Source organism: Rhinatrema bivittatum, chromosome 2 (genome assembly GCF_901001135.1).
Source record: "Rhinatrema bivittatum chromosome 2, aRhiBiv1.1, whole genome shotgun sequence".
Lineage (NCBI taxonomy): Eukaryota > Metazoa > Chordata > Amphibia > Gymnophiona > Rhinatrematidae > Rhinatrema > Rhinatrema bivittatum.
This window is the reverse complement of record NC_042616.1, coordinates 140,719,031-140,735,911: the sequence shown is the minus strand read 5'-3', so window position 1 is coordinate 140,735,911 and position 16,881 is coordinate 140,719,031. Positions and strand designations below refer to the sequence as shown.

General features: G+C 41.5%; 1 protein-coding gene across 20 annotated transcripts in view; it reads left to right on the top strand.

Annotated features, from left to right (window-relative positions):
- The window catches only part of KIAA1217 (KIAA1217 ortholog), a 925,495-nt gene that overhangs the window by 879,943 nt on the left and 28,671 nt on the right, over positions 1-16,881 (top strand). For all 20 annotated transcript variants that reach the window (XR_003854495.1, XR_003854494.1, XR_003854493.1 and 17 more), the window contains 4 exons: positions 7,716-7,846; positions 8,331-8,478; positions 11,784-12,264; positions 16,610-16,781. Coding sequence is in view for 17 of the 20 variants with exons in the window: in XM_029588689.1 (XP_029444549.1) it covers positions 7,716-7,846; positions 8,331-8,478; positions 11,784-12,264; positions 16,610-16,781 (932 nt within the window). In the remaining 3 variants the exon portion in view is untranslated. The remainder of the gene's footprint in view (positions 1-7,715; positions 7,847-8,330; positions 8,479-11,783; positions 12,265-16,609; positions 16,782-16,881) is intronic.

Sequence of the window (16,881 nt, the reverse complement as noted above, 5' to 3'; positions counted from 1 at the left end):
CACTTCTGACTTGCCCTGGAGAGTTGGAAACCTCTAGAAATCTCCTGCACACTTCTTGGTAACCGGTTACGTACACATACAAAGCAACATATAGGGAAAAATAACCCTTGCTGTATTACACAATATTAAGTTCTGTCGTAGGAGTTACCACCCAGGAAAGAGATTTAGACGTCATAGTGGATAATACTTTGAAATCGTCGGCTCAGTGTGCTGTGGCGATCAAAAAAGCAAACAGAATGTTAGGAATTATTAAGAAGGGAATGGTAAATAAAACGATGGAATGTCATAATGCCTCTGTACCGCTCCATGGTGGGGCCGCACCTTGAATACTGTGTACAATTCTGATCGCCGCATCTCCAAAAACATATAGTTGCAATGGAGAAAGTGCAGAGAAGGGCAACCAAAATCACATTGGCGTGGAATGGCTGCCCTATGAGGTAAGCTAAGGAAGTTAGAGCTGTTCAGTTTGGAGAAGAGACAACTGAGGAGGGTATGATAGAGTTCTACAAAATCATGAACGGACTTGAACAGGTTAATGTAAATCGGTTATTTACTCTCTCAGACAATAGAAGGACTAGGAGGCCCTCCATGAAGTTAGCAAGTAGCTCATTTAAAACAAATCAAAGAAAATTATTTTTCACTCAGCGCATAGTTAAGCTCTGGAATGCATTGCCAGAGGATGTGGTTACAGCAGTTAGTGTAACTGGGTTTAAAAAAGGTTGGATAAGTTCTAGAGGAAAAATCCATAAACTGCTATTAATTAATAAGCAATAGTAGCTTGAGATTTATTTAATGTTTGGGTACTTGTGAATTGGATTGGCCACTGTTGGAAACAGGATATTGGGCTTGATGGACCATTGGTCTGACCCAGTATGGCATGTTCTTATGTTCTTACATTCTAACAATCAGTTGTGGTGAGAAAGAACAAAGTATATGGACTGGACAGTTAAAACTAGGTTTCAGTCAATGTATTGGAGTCCCACAGAGGTGTTAATGTTTCCATGTTTTAAAGGAGTTCCTATATAGCCAATCCCACCATTATAGAGCCTGGTAAATTAATTTGTTACTGGGTTGTTACCCAATCCTCATGCAGAAGTCAGACTCCTGTAAAATATGGATATAACTCAAATAACTGAAAAATGGATAAAGGGAAGGTGAGTTTTTAAAAACAGGGGGCATTGCCTTAATAGCACACACAAAACAAGGTGAAAATATAAGAAATTGCATATAGTAGGTAAAACAGATTTGAGAGGCCTAGAAAGAAGGCCTCAAAAGAAACAATATGACCAGGAAGAGGGAACAGGCCCGTTTATATTCTGATCTAGCTAACACTGCTGCTTTAAATCAAACTTAGAAATAGCACAATTAATACTTTCACATTTTCAGCTTAAACTGCTGTAACACTTATATATATATATATATATATATATATATATATATATACTGAGAATCCAGCATTGTGCCTGGCGCAGTCTGATAAAATGTTTACTCGGCTGTGGAGGAACGTTTGACTCTAATCCCCAACAATTTCCACAGTGCAGTCATTTTACTGCTGAAAGTAAGCATTGGAACAGGTGTGCACGGTGCTGATAAATAAAATCCTCTCTTACCTGCCTACCGGAAAAACCTGGCATCAGAGCCTCCTCAAGCAGGCAGTCGCATCATTTACAACCCATTAATCTACAACACCTCCTATTAGAGTTGGTGAATCTTTGACAGCTCTTGAGCCATAAAAAAATATGATGGCTGCCAGGGCCCGTGGAGCTGTTTGCATTTGTAATTGATAAGTTGTTTCATGAATACCTGTAGACTGTGTCACCTGGGACAGTGGTGCCACGTGTTCCCCATCGGTGCCTCAATCAATCAGAAGTTTCACAACAAACAAGGGAGACTGGCTGCTCGCCATCCTTCTGTTATCGTCTTTCGTCCAGCATGTTTGCTGGGTAGGTTCTGAATACAGTGTGTTCCCCTTTATGATAAATGGTCTGCAAGCCAACGAGCCTGAAAGGCAAAATAATGACAACGTGGAATTGCAATCCCTAAACCTTGGCCATGATCCTGCTTTTACTCATTGGACAAGGTGTAACGGTTTGTGATACCGGATCTCACTAACTGATCTGCAAAACTGAGGGAACCAGTAACGAACTGTTGCAGACTTTGCTATATTTCCTTTGGTTTTCATAGATTGTTTCTTTGCAGGCTACAGTCACAATTCACTAATCCCTGCCTGACAGAAAATGTGCAGAAAAATGTGTCTGCATATATTGGACACTTACTTGGTAACAGAGACAAAGTACCATAAGTTTGAAACTTGGGAGAAGTAGCGCCAGTCATCAAGGCTTCAGCCCTGGCTTACCCTCCATTCGTGCATCTGTCACATGCATTCATAATTCAATCATCTTTAAAAAAAAAAAAAAATGTTGTCTAAAGTGGAGAGTATTTCTCACATTTACTTCCCTCGTGCTTGGATCTGAAATGGCTGAACGGCATTTAGACTGTAATTCTTAAGGAGTTTCCTTGGGAAATTTAAATATCAATAGGTAAACACTTTCAGGTAAATTTTAAAAAGAGCACGCGTGCGCCCATAAACGCACTGTATTGGGCACGTGAGCAAAAATACACGTAATTTTATATCGTGCATGCAAGTACACACGTATCATTTAAAATATCCCAACTGCGAGAATGTGTGGAGCCTTTACTCACACGAGAGAGAGACAATCTGATGCTCTATTTATCTCCCACTGTAAGAGGGACACTTTCAACTCAGCATGGGTTTTGGGGGGATGGGGATGTTACAAGGGTCTACAGACCCTTGCGCCTTAGGCAGACCAATGTAACACCATCACCCCCACATCCCCGCAAAACCCACCCTGAGTTGAAAGTGCCCCTCTTACAGTGAGAGATATATAGAGCGTCAGATTCTCTCTCTCTCGCTCTCGCTCTCTCGCTCTCTCTCTCGCTCGCTCTCTCTCTCTCTCTCCTCACTCACCCACCCATTGTGCAGGATCCCTCTGGCCCAAAATCTCCAGACTTTCTGTGCACACTGGTAAGTATGCGTGTACTTCCCCGCTTCTTAAAATTCGTGAAGCATGCCACTGATCCTGCCATGATCCTCAACCTTTTGCTATATAAATTCCAAAGCTTGTGTAATTCATTTTGGGTTTTTAGATTGTCCAATTTAATTTAAAGTACTTCTGGTACACTCACAGCCAAGTGACCACGTCAGTCACACAGGGGATCCATTTCCTTGGCTCTGTAAAGAGAGTATCCTTGGTAAGTATACAAAGTCTGCTTAATTGTAACTACACAGAAAAATACATATGCACACATTGGACACAAGATAACATACAAAAAGGGGTTGAATTAACACAGGTTTGAAACTTGGGAGCAGTTGCACCAACTGTCAAAACTTCCACTTTGGTTACCGTCCATTCATGCATATTTTGCCTGCATTCAGGAAATACATAATGATAGGTAGGCTTTAGGGTCACAATCCTAAAGCAGAATTATTTTGTACATCTGTAGTGATAAGGATGATTTATGAAAGTATACTTTGATTCCCTTAACAAATACTGCTCAATTATTTTGTTGTTATGAAGATTTTCTGTATTAGGTAGAGGGGGGTTGCCTTATGCCCTTTTATTGTCCTCCATCATCAGCCTCCCCACCTCACCCCTATCAGGATAGCATGCCCAGGTGCACCAAAAAATCTTTGATGGTCCAAGGTCTAGAAAGGCCCCTGACAAGGATGTGTTACCAAAATATTATCCAGGGACTCTTGCCAGCTGTGCGTCACCTTGGAGAGACATTATCTGTGTTCGTTAAATCATTTAACAAGGGAAACACAACACTGGAAGCTCCTCCAAGGCATGGAGGGCCTCATTTTCCACAAATGCTCTCATGCAGTTGTATCACCCATTAACTTTTAAATTTTGCATTCAGTGCACACTGGATTTTCTAAAACATGTCAGGGTGTGTTTGAGGATCATGAAAGGGGTCTTTTCTGATTGAATTCACGTATTCCATGAATGTGTGCAAGCAGTTATGTCACCCACTAACTTTTATGTTTTGCTTCTAATGCATGCCAAGTTATCAGGAGATGTTAGGTCAGAGCACAAGTTTCCATGTAGGCATGCACATACATTCCAGAAATCAGGCTTCAGTAATTCTGTGTGAGACTTCTAGGTTGTCATAACCATTGTTTTGCATCCTGAACAGTATGTAAAGTAATACCTTTCATTTACTACAAAACTAAAGCTAATCTGCAAAACTTATGAGAGATCTTTTCCGTTGAGGTGTTTTATATAGAGTTTAACAAAATGATCAAGAATGAAGAAGTTTATTATTTATTTATTTATTTTATTTATTTTTGGTTTTTTATATTCCGGAAGTTCCTGTATAAAATACATATCACTCCGGTTCACAGGTAACTGAAATAACTACCGCCGTGTGGCGGTTTACATGGAACATATCAAACGATTTACATAGAACATATCAAACGATTGCTTTATAATAAGTAGAAAAAAACAAACTAACTATTATGCATTGTGCCCCTTTGAAGTATTGATTCATTATTAAAGTATTTAATAACATTATTTAAGTTATTAATTATTAAACATTATTTAAGTATTAAAGTATTGATTCAACGAAACACACACACACACACACACACACCTGTCCTTCCTACACATGCACATAGCAGTAGTCAGGGTTTGGTTACGGTTAAAAAACGAGAGAACATTTGCTGACCTGTTTGGGGTTTTTGCTAATGATTTTGGAACATTAAGCTTTCATTGAATAAAATGGCTTGGTGACAGTGCTGTGCACTGCCACGCAGACAAAGCTGGGTTTGATATCTAGAGCCTGCTGGCTAACATTTTGCCATGCCCCCATCACCTCCTCTTATTATCCAGATAAAATGTTACTCAGAGAAAATCTAGCCGGGGAGCAGGGGGAAACTTCAGTTTTCATTTTTTGTCCAGGTAACTCGAAAAGTTACCCAGAGCCTTCAAATATGGACCTCCCTAATTTATATGATTATTTTTTGACTACTCCCATAAGACTTGGGCCAAAGAAAATTAATATAGAGGTGCAGTGATTTGTATCCATTATCAGTTCAGACATTTCAAAATGACAGAAACCTTTTTGTGATTATCCATGGAGAAAATCCCAAAATTTCTAAAAGTACAGCTATCACAAGACGGACATCAGAAATGCACAACTGTAATGGTTACAGGCAGGACCAGCCTTATCCTCAGCAGAGTTCTGTGCAGGCAGGGGGGATGATGCCTTTTCTGGCTTGGAGGGGTAGAGGGAGATAGTGGTTGGTCTTCCTGAGATTTGAAGAACAAGGAAAGGAGGGCGGTATCCCTGGCGCTCTGTGGCAGAGCTCTTACCATGGCAGCACCCTGTGCGGCTTCATCAGTCACACAGCTCTAGTTAAGGGAATCTCTTAAAAATACATCCAGTGTTCTGGTGATTGGCATAAAATGAGTTCTGTGCTGGTATAACATCAAGAAATGCTATAGAGAGTTATTAGACCTGATAAAGAGTTACTAAGGGGGTCATTTTTCAAATCGCGTTAGGGCCTTATCATGGGCATTAGGGCCTAAATGCCCACGATAATGCATGTGATAAACAGCGGATCGCGAGATACGTATGCAAATTTGAAAAATGTAGTCAAGGGGGAGGAGTAAATGAGGGGTGCTTAATATTGCGTGCGATAATGTAACGCACGCTATCATGGGATTTAATGCTAGAAATAACTACACCTTTTTTCCTGGCGTTATGCCTGCAATAGCTATGTGTTATGGCTGAACCAGGATTTGTGATATTTATTACAAATCCCATTTCAGGCAGGGAGAAGGGAGAGAGAGAGCGAGCGAGCGCCTCTGGGGAGGCACACATATTAGTCAACTTTTTATACCATTGTACGAGGAGTCATTCTGACTCCTCTTACAATGTGCTAGATTTTGGGGGTCAGTTTTACTTGCACAGTCAGAGGTAGAAACAGCACAGTTACCATCCGTAAAGATTGTATGTGATTTGGAGTGATAAAAGGTATAAAAAGATGAGATTTGTACTATGTACTCTTGACCTAGCTTGATGCACTCTTTGGATAGCTGCTATCAAGCTAGGTCAAGAGTACAATGTACAAATCTCATCTTTGTGTACATTTCATCACTCCAAATCACATATAACCTTCACTGATGTCTACTGTGCTGTTTGTACCTCTGACTGTGCATGTAAAACTGCCCCCCCCCCAAATATTTTGGCCACCACCAAAACCTCACCCCGAGTTACAAGTTGCCCCTCTTACAGTGGTAGTTTCCTTATATGAGAGACTTATAAAGAGTCTCTCTCTCTCTCTCTCGACCACACCCCTTTTTTATCACAGGTGCTATTTTTTGCAAATTTTATAGGAAAATGATAAATCTAGGCCTAAATTTGTGATCTTTGTTGCCATCTGGAACATGACAAGCAAATGCAGTTGGAAAGTAAGAGAAACAGAAATCATCATACTTATCGACAAGGATTTTTTTCAAGCCGATTACAGATATTACTTTGAACCTGCCACACTTGTAAAAACATTGCGTATGGGTCAGTCTTCTGTTTAGGTTGTGTGCCTAATCAAACTCAATGTAAAAGGCAACACGGTGAAAGCTGCCACATAGTTAAGTCTTAAACTATTACCTGTCCTGCACGAACACATCTACGGTATTGCATAACTAAAGCAGTGATATAGACTTTCCAATGCAAAGGAGTTGTGTCTTCTTCCAGTGGCAGAGTCAGCGCTGCAGATCTCAGCAAGAAAAGAAAAGCCTCTTTCTTGCATGCATGGTCCACAGTGTTCAGGCTGACAAGGAAGGAGATGAGTGTCCTCACAGCAGCATGTGCAGCAGAGAGACAGCTTCCTCTTCTCTGGACCATCTCAAGCTCCTATCGTTTTGGATCTTTTCCTTTTTTTAAAGTTTGGGGCTCCAAAGAACCTGGGAACTTTCCCAAAGTCTAGAGCTTGGGTTCAGAACATGGAAAATTTCCAAATATGGTTTAATGATGAGCTAAGGCAGGGCTTTCCCAACCTGTTCTAGTGACCCCTCAGCCAGTTGGGTTTTCAGGGTATCTTCAACGAGTATGCATGAGAAAAATGTGCATATGCAGGGTCTCCAACGCATGCTTATTTAATTCATGCACATTCATTGTGAATATCCTCAGAACGCCAACTGGCTGTTGGGTCCCCAGGGCAGGCTTGGGCTGCCCCTCGCTATATGAGGTGTCTTTTTTTTTCCAACCTTCATGCCCATCAGAAAAATGCGTATTTCCTGGCGTGTAGCCAGATGGACTCAGTACAAATGGGGATACTATCCCCATTTGTACTGAGTCCATCTGTCTACACTAAGGAAAAGGAGATTATCAGGTAGTAATCTCAACAGTACATCTGTCCGTAATCTAAACAGACGTCTTCATGGAGCGATACATTACGCTCCTGCGCCACCTGCTGGTAAGTTTTTTTTTATCTCTGAGGGGGCCTTCACCACTGCTTTCTTGAAGCATCTCGCAAGGCAGCTCTGGTTCCCATCGATCGGTCCATTTCTATACCGCATGCTCACTGGAGAGGTTGCAGCGGTTTACAGTTCAAAGGGGCACAATGCATAATGGGAAAACACGTAACTGCAATGTTTAGTTTGTGCTGTTTCTCTGCTTTTTTCATTTAGTGACCTGGAAGGTTTTGTTGAGGAACTCAAAAAGAACTCCACGGCCTTTAACAGAGTGGTTACACTGAAAGATGTTGAAGATGGGGCGTTTCTTCTGCGGCAAATAGGCGAATCGGTAGCGAGCCTGAAAGGTACATTTCCCCCTCTTCATCTCGCCTCCTGTGGCTTTGTTCTCGGTTGATGCAGGTTCTCTTCCCAGCTGTAAAGGAGGAATTAACAGTTTTTAAAAAATACAGACATCAAACCTTTTTTTTTAGAGGATTGAAGATGAGAGCATTTTGCTCTCCAGTTGTTTTCTGCATGGAGGTTTTTGACATTTATAAATCTGACTGCATGATGAGAGGCTGTTCTGGAAGCTTTTCAAGGCCGAGCTGTAAATTGACTTGCATAACTTGTATTTTGGAACGTCCTGCGTGCCGTTGCCATGCCGATATGTACACCCCACTTTGCAGCGGGGAGTTGCACCTGTGTGTTTATAGCTGCGTAACAACCCGGCCCAGTTAACGCGGATGCCTTGACATTGAAAATGGAAGTTTGTTGGTGTGCTTCAAAGGCCAGGCCTGGCTTTGCAGTTGGGGGTGACAAATGTATTCCTTGTTGTTCTCTTGCCTTTAGGAGAGTTTCCACCTTTACAGAATAAAATGCGGGCAGTCCTCCGTGTTGAAGTGGAAGCGGTGAAGTTTCTTAAAGAGGAGCCTCATAAGCTGGACTGCTTGCTGAAGAGAATTCGGAGCATGACAGATGTCCTTACCACCTTAAGAAGGTGATTGATTCCCTGAACCTTTGAGCAGCTCTTGAAAATAAGGGGCATCTAGAAAACGTTTTTCATACAGAGCCAATCTATTTTTTACACACCAGAAATGTACTCCCTTACGGCATTTGATAGATTGCTCTGAAAATGGGAGGTTGAAGTGATAGTGTTCATAGCAGTTGTCTTCACAGAAGTTAGAAGTCGCAAACCTTTTTGAGATAGTTGGTCTGGTCCACATTAAAATTTTTCTAGTGTTCAGACATGATTTCAAATGTTTCCCTGATAAAGGATTCATGATGATGAAACTTGTCAAGGTATAATTGTTTTCTTTTTAACCTGAAGCCCTTTAGCTTTTGGTCTATTTTTTGAAGGGAAAGAAGAATTAGGAAAATCACTGTGTGTGTTCTCTAATTTCTCTTTGATGTCATATCCATAACAAGGGGGGGGAGGGGGGTGGATATGAGGACCCCGACAGGTTGGGGGTTTTCGGGAGGAGGAGGGTGGTAGGGGGCTCAGATCTGCGCACATCCCAGAACGTAATCTCCGTTAGCGCTGGGTGAAAATGCTTGTTACAGTTTCCTTTAGTGGTTCCCTAAATTCAGAAACATTTTGGGAGTCATTTCACAGTTGTTGAGAGGTTAGCACTGTGTTAAGACTTTTCTTGAGAAAATTGTATTGCCTTTACCACTGTGCAGTTATTCACTGTGAATGTTTTTTGCTTTTAGCGTACTTTCCAAAGGAAGGAAAGCAGGCTTATACAATCACCATGCCTGGGTATCCTCCCTCTCCTCCCTCTCCTCCCCCACCACCACTCCCACTAATAGCTATTTTGTGCGGTGTCCTATCTACACAAGATTTTCAAGACATGCTAGGGGGTCCAAGAGGATCCTGACCAGGTTAAGTTTGGGGGATTCAATCATGTCTGTGCCCGAATCCAGACAAGCAGGCTCTGTTAGTTCTGCGTGGAACTTGTTTAATAAAAAAAAAAAAAAAAAAAGATAAAAATTTGCCACAGCTCTTGTTTTCCATTTCATCAAATCTCTCACTTTAGGAGATTTTTGTGCAAGTGGCTTTCAGTAGGTTATGAAGTGCAGCCGAATTGTGATTTAATAATAATTGCTCATACTGAGCAGTCTGTAGTTATCATTCTCTCCTTGACAAAGCCAAATGCAATGGTAGTGCTCACTCATTTTTCATGTCCAAAATAGTCTGCTCCAGGGGATCATTATAACATGATTCTTTTAGTATGTTTTGATTTTGATATGTTTCAGTTGGACACGCTAAAAATATCGTATTGCTGTTTTTTTTGCCTCTGGCTATTTTCTCCTGCACCTCTGAGTTTCCAGCTCAGTCTGAGCCGGCCCTGTACTGGGGCTACAGCGTCATAAGCCTTCATTCTCAGCTACCTGATACATTCCCCCCATATTTATGAATTCCCCTGCCCGATCATAATGGCATTCTTTGGCCCAGGGTCCCAGACCACAGCCTCCTTCTGGAACCCAGGGAATACACCCTGAGTCTGGCCAGCAGGTGGCGCCCATGTGCAGTGGCTGGGACTCCCCGCCCTGGGGGTGCTGGGAATTCTGACTCCACATCACTCCCTGCCCAGGGTCAGAAGCCGGGCCCGGGAATCGAGTCTACTTTCCACTTGGCAGTGCACAGCACTGTCACCCCGAGTCACTGGATGTGCCCTAGGTGCGTTCTTTTAACATATTCTTTTCCACTGTATTTCATGGTCTGATCATTGGAAGTTAATTTCTTTTAAGATGACATGCTTAGTAAAGATTGATTCTCCTAAAAAATTAGACCAGATCTTAATTCAAGAAAATAGCAATATTAATGAAGAGGAAAAAAGACCTTCCAATATAACTTTGGACACTTTGTGGACATATATGTCTAAGTTGGATAATTCAATTAAGAATTTAACTAAAGTTATGAATGAGATCAATATAGCGGTAAAAAATAATGCAGAGATGACGCTTAATCAACAAAAGCAAACTAAAGAGATTGTTAATCGGTTATCTCTGGTAGAGAAAATTCAAGTAAACCAGATAAAAAGTGAAAATGAGATTCAAAGAAAGATAGAAAATATTGAAAATTATTCAAGAAATTTAAATTTGCGAATTATAAATTTCCCAATTATTAGTAAAATGAATCCCATTGATCTATTTAGGTCCTATATAATACAAGTGCTTCAAATACCGGACCAATGTATGCCAACGATAGTAAAAGCTTTTTATATAAATACCTTGAAAGGAAAGGAAGACCAAGCTCAAGCTCAAGATGGAAAACAAATCAAAGAATTAGTAGATCAAAAAAAGGATGAACTTTCACTTGAATTATCTGATTTGCTTGAAAAATCTCAAAGTGAACTAATTGTTGAAAAAAGAGGAAATTTATTAGTTACATTAGCATTTATCTCTGACAAGGATAATATATTCAGATTCTTTTTTCGCAATAGAATGAAGACCTTTTATGGCTATAAAATCTGGATATATCCGGATTTGGTAAAAACTACCCAACTTAGGAGAAAGAAATTTCTCACTTTAAGACAACTTGTAATAGATAAGGGTGGTCAGTTTTTATTAAGATACCCCTGTAAATGCATGATAACATTGAATGAACAAAAATATCAATTCACCGACCCTGAACAACTCAGAGTACTTTTAGGGGTAGAAAAACAGGTATAAATAAGATAGAAGTTGGAGAATAATTTAACTTACTTTTTTTCCTTAGTTAATTATAAAATTGCAATAAAAATGCTCTAAAATTGATAAACTTTCTCTTTTTACTTTAAATAATACAGAAAGTGTAATATTCATGGTATTATTTGTAAGGATTATACAATATTTTCTGATTCTGTAAATGCAATATTGCAAGTGGATACTTGTATAATATAAGAAAATGATAAATAAAGAATTAAAAAAAAAAAAAAGATGACATGCTTATGCTTTTAACTCGAGATATACTGTATATATAGTGAATACTTACCCCCCCCTACGGTTGTTTAAAAAAAAAAGCCATTGTTTTTAAAAATAATAAAACTGCACTATTTAACCAAAATTGTCCTTGGGCTCCGGTCTAGTGTGATTTTGTTGCTGAGGCACATTGTAAGCAACTAGATTTTAATTTTCAGTAACTTTGACTGACCCTTATCAGAATATTAAAACCCTCGTTAGAAGGTAATCACCCAGCCATAAGTCACTTCTATAAATTGAATGGAATCACTCTCCTAAAAATCCGAATAGCTGTCATAGGTTTGGAGAGTCAGAAAACCCCATTGCATGACTTCCTATAACCTGCCCTTTGTTTTATAGACAGGTTACTGAGGGGCTCCTAAAGGACTCCAGTTCTACCCACACCGTGCATTACTCTACCACCGAAAGGGCCACCGAAGCTCTGTATAACCAGAACGAGGTGGCTCTGGGCCAGGGTCACTCCCAGCACGGCGCCGAGTCACAGACTTCCTCTGTCAAGTCAGAAGTGGTGCCCTTTCCTACAATGACAGTTCACCATGCGCAGAGCTCTCCGGTCGTCATCCATCAGTCCCAGCACTCCTCAGCACTGGTGAACAACCCTCCGCAATCCCCCTCACTGGCCAGCCATTCGGTTGGTGTACTGATGGGAGGCCATCAAACCTCAAACTCTGCAGCCACCTCACAGGAGACGGCGGTCCTTTCCCAGCCAATGCAGAGCCCCCAGTCACCTACGGCAGCTGTAAATGGGTCCACCATGCAAAGCCTTTTCATTGAGGAAATTCACCACGTGGGTTACCGGAACAGAGCTGTGTCAATTGAGGTACGGTGTTTTCTCGTTGTTGTTCTTAAGTCAGTCCACACCCAGCTTGCTCCCCGTAATTCATTTATGTCTAAGTTGTGGTGAAATCTAGATGCCATTTGTATGTATCAGGGAAAGGCAATGCCGGTTCTGAGGTGCCACAAACAGGTCTGGTTCTCAGGATATCTATGTTGAATATGTATAAGGTAAAGTTAAATTCTCTGCTTCCATTGTATGCAAATCTGTCTCATGCATATTCATTGTGGATATCCTGGAATCCAGGCCTGTTTGTGGCTCTCAAGGATTGGAGTTGCCTTTTCTTGATATACATGATACAGGAAACAAATAGGTTTTTTAAATTATTTCTTGTCACTATTATCTATCAAGAGTACAAAATTGACATTAATCATATCTATTGTTAATATGTAACTGGGAGCCACCTTGATTGGTTTCAGAAAGACGGCATATAAAGACTAATAAATAAAAAATAAATAGGTGTAACTACACACATGACGCTTAAAAACATAAAAATACAAGATATGCCATACTGGGTCAGACCAGGGGTCCATCAAGCCCAGCATCCTGTTTCCAACAGTGGCCAATCCAAGCCACTAGTACCTGGCAAGTACCCAAACATTAAATGGATCTCAAGCTACTATTGCTTATTAATTAATTGCAGTTTATGGATTTTTCCTCTAGGAACTTATCCAAACCTTTTTTAAACCCAGTTACACTAAATGCTGTAACCACATCTTCTGGCAATGAATTCCAGAACTTAACTATGCGTTGAGTGAAAAAGAATTTTCTTTGATTTGTTTTAAATGAGCTGCTTGCTAACTTCATGGAGTGCCCCCTGGTCCTTCTATTATCTGAGAGAGTAAATAACCAGTTTACATTAACCTGTTCAAGTCCTTTCATGATTTGTAGACTTCTGTCATATCCCCGCTTCAGTCATCTCTTCTCCAAACTGAACAGCCCTAACCACTTTAGCCTTTCCTCATAGAGGAACTGTTCCATGACCTTATCATTTTGGTCGCCCTTCTCTGCACTTTCCAGTGCAATGATATATTTTTTGAGATGCGACAACCAGAATTGCATATAGTATTCAAGGTGTGGTCTCACCGTGGAGCGATATAGAGACATTATGATATCCACCATTTTATTTGCCATTCCCTTCCTAATAATTCCCAACATTCTGTTTGCTTTTTTGATCGCCACAGCACACTGAGCTGATGATTTCAATGTATTATCCAGTATGATGCCTAGATCTCTTTCCTGGGTGATAACTCCTAAGACAAATTTGATCACCTCACTTGTTTTACCCCTTTCCAGATCATTTATACATATATTAAAAAGCACCGGTTCAAGTACAGATCCTTGAGACACTCAACTATTTGGGCCGGATTTTCAAAGGGTTACGTGCCCCGGGCATTGCTGCTGTGTCGGTCGGCACGCACAATTTGCGCCTGCCCAGAGGCAGGCACAAAAGATAAGACAAAGGACAGGAGGGTTAGAGTAGGGCTAGGGGGAGGAAAGGTTAGGGGACAGGGTGGGAAGGTCAGGCTAGGGGGAAGGGAACGGGGGAAGGCAGCGTGGCTCGGCGCACGCAAGGGGCACAATTGTGCACCCCATTGCACACGCTGACCCCCGATTTTATAACATGTGCGTGCCTACGCGAGCATGTTATAAAATCGGGCGTACATGTGCGTGTGACGGGTAGCGTGCGCACATGCACACCCACGCGCACCTTTTAAAATCTACCCCTGTATCTTTTCCCACTGTTATAACAGACCATCTAATTCTACTCTCTGTTTCCTGTCTTTTAGCCAGTTTGCAATCCACAAAAGGACATCGCCTCCTATCCCATGACTTTTTAGTTTTCTTAGAAGCCTCTCATGAGGGACTTGAAAATCCAAATACTCCTTCTGAAAATCCAAATACTCCACATCTACCAGTTCACCTTAGTCCATATGTTTATTCACCCAGACAAGAGTTCCCTTGGGTAAATCCATGCTGGCTGAGTCCCATTAAACCACGTCTATCTAAATGTTTGGTGATTTCAGTCTTTATAACAGTTTCCACAATTTTTCCCGGATCACCCCTGGAGCCCTTGTTAAATATCGGGGTTACATTGGCCACCTTCCAATGTTCAGGTACAATGGATGATTTTAACAATAGCTTACAAATTCATTGAAAATTTCATATTTTAGTCTTTCAGAACCCTGGGGTGTATACTGTTTGGTCCAGGTGATTTACTACTCTTCAGTTTATCAATCAGGTCTACCACATCTTCAAGGGTCATCATGATTTGGCTCAGTCCATCTGAATCATCACCCTTGAAAACCGTCTCCGGAACGGGTATCTCCCCAACATCCTCTTCAGTAAACACTGAAGCAAAAATTTTGTTTAATTTTTCCACGATGGCCTTATCTTTCTTAAGGGCCCCCTTAACCCCTCGATTATCTAACGGTCCAACTGACTCCCTCGCAGGCTTTCTGCGTTGGATATATTTTGAAAAGTTTTTATTATTAGTTTTTGCCTAACTTCTTTTCAGATTCTCTCTTCGCCTGTCTTATCAATGTCTTTCATTTAACTTGCCAAAGCTTATATTTTATCCTATTTTCTTCTGCTGGATCCTTCTTCTAATTTTTGAATGAAGATCTTTTGGCTAAAAGATGTTTGGTGTTGCTTATAAAACGAATTTAAGCAGTCATCTCTAACTTGCCCTGGTGTGCAGAGGAGTAAATATCTCCTGCACTCAGATAGAACAAAGGAAATCTGAAATTTAAATGAAAAATGTGCGCTCCTGAGCTCAGTTATAATATTAGAACAAATTAAACATTAGAACAAAAAAAGGAAAGGAAGGAGAAAAGCTTCTTCAGGACACCCACACTTTTCTTTCCTCACTGGTAGGGAGAGAGGGGTAAGGAGGGTTTGTGGCCTCAAGGGTAAGGCCTTTCTGACTTGTGCCCTTTCTTGGGGCCCAGTCAGGAATTTCCAGAACCTGGGGCCACAAAATGACTAGCGGCCAGGAAATGGCACTCGCTCAGATTTCTCCTCCCTCCGCACCACCTTCTCCCAATTCCCTTCTTCCTCCCTTGTGCAACTTCTTTTACTTTCCTTAGGGCTGTTTTTGCTCCTCTTTCCTCTGTCCAAGGTCTTACATTTCCCTCATTTTACCTTCTCTCCTCATTTCCTGTATCTTTCTATCCTTCTCCCCTTGCTCCCCAGGGCTCCTCTGTCTTTCTCCCTTCCCTCCCTTGTGCCCTTCTCCCTTTATCTTCTTCCTATCCTGTGTCCATCCCCCGGGTGCTCCTCTGTCCATTTCCCCAGCCTCCATCCTTCTGTGCTGCCTTCTCTCTGTGATGCTGTCCCTTTCCCCTTCCTTCCCTCTGGCCCTTTTTTGCCTTCCTCCTTTGCTTTTGCATCCTTCGTCCATCCTTTCTGCTCCTCTGTCCTCATTTCTTCTGTTCCCATACCCCTGTGTCTTTCACTCTTCTCTCCCTTGAGTCCCCTGGCCGCCTTTCCCCCCTCCCCTTGTCCTTGTATTTCTCTTTTCTCCTCTCTCTTTTGAGCCCCTCCCATACAAAAAAGAAAAAGGTCACAGAAACCTACAACCTGGTGAAAGTGGCCCAGGTGAAGGCAGTATCTCTGCTTTATGTGCACTGTCGTCGTGAGACTCAGGCTGAGAGGGAGGGAGCAGAACAGGAGGTGCGTCCAGGGTGCACTCGTGCGAGACAGGCAGTTTCCTCCACCATTTCAGTTTTAGGATGGTATTCCTAAAAAGTATCCTGCCTATTTTTCTTTTCTTTAAGTCCCTGGGCCCTAGAACCCCACAGCTTGGGTTGAAAACCCAGAATTTCTAGGTCAAGTCCAAGGAACAGGGGGTAAGTTAGGCCCTTGGTTAATATCTTTGCAAAGAGAGTGGTAGTGAGCAGGGGGAACACATGCGAGTCGTGCCCTTTGTTAATATTGTTGCCTGACTTGCACCTTTTTCCTAATTACTCTCTTTTTGTGTCTGGTGAGGGCAAACCACACACAGTGTTTTGTTTTAAAAAATAACCCCACACGCCTCATTGCTGTAGTGCTGTGATCAACAATCAGTGAAGCATGCTGAACTGAGTTTACTGACCTTTTTTTTTTTTTAATGTGGAAAATGAACTGTGAAGATCTAATTTAAAACTAAGCAGCAAAGCACAAGCATCGACTTGTCCTTTGTGCTCATCTGAGAGCGATTACTGCTCCTTGCTGAGATCAGTGCAGTTGCGCGTAACCTAATGCAGGAAGGATGGAATGGAATCGTGACTCAGAAATGCCATTAAACTATCCAGAAGCGTACAACTGAACGACTCCTGTTTTGCCTCAGGAAGCGGAAAAGAAATGGGAAGAAAAAAGACAAAACCTGGACCAGTACAATGGAAAGGAGTTTGAGAAGCTCTTGGAAGAAGCACAGGCCAACATAATGAAGTCAATCCCCAGTCTGGAAGTGCCTCCTCAGCCTTCAAAGAGGGATGTTGTGGACAGATTGGAAGTTGTAGGTAAGACTGCACTCTCGTAAGATGGGGGTTTTTTTTGCTTTAAAAAGACTTGGGATAGATTGTAATGCCTTCTTGTAGGTGATCAAAACCCATCACCCAG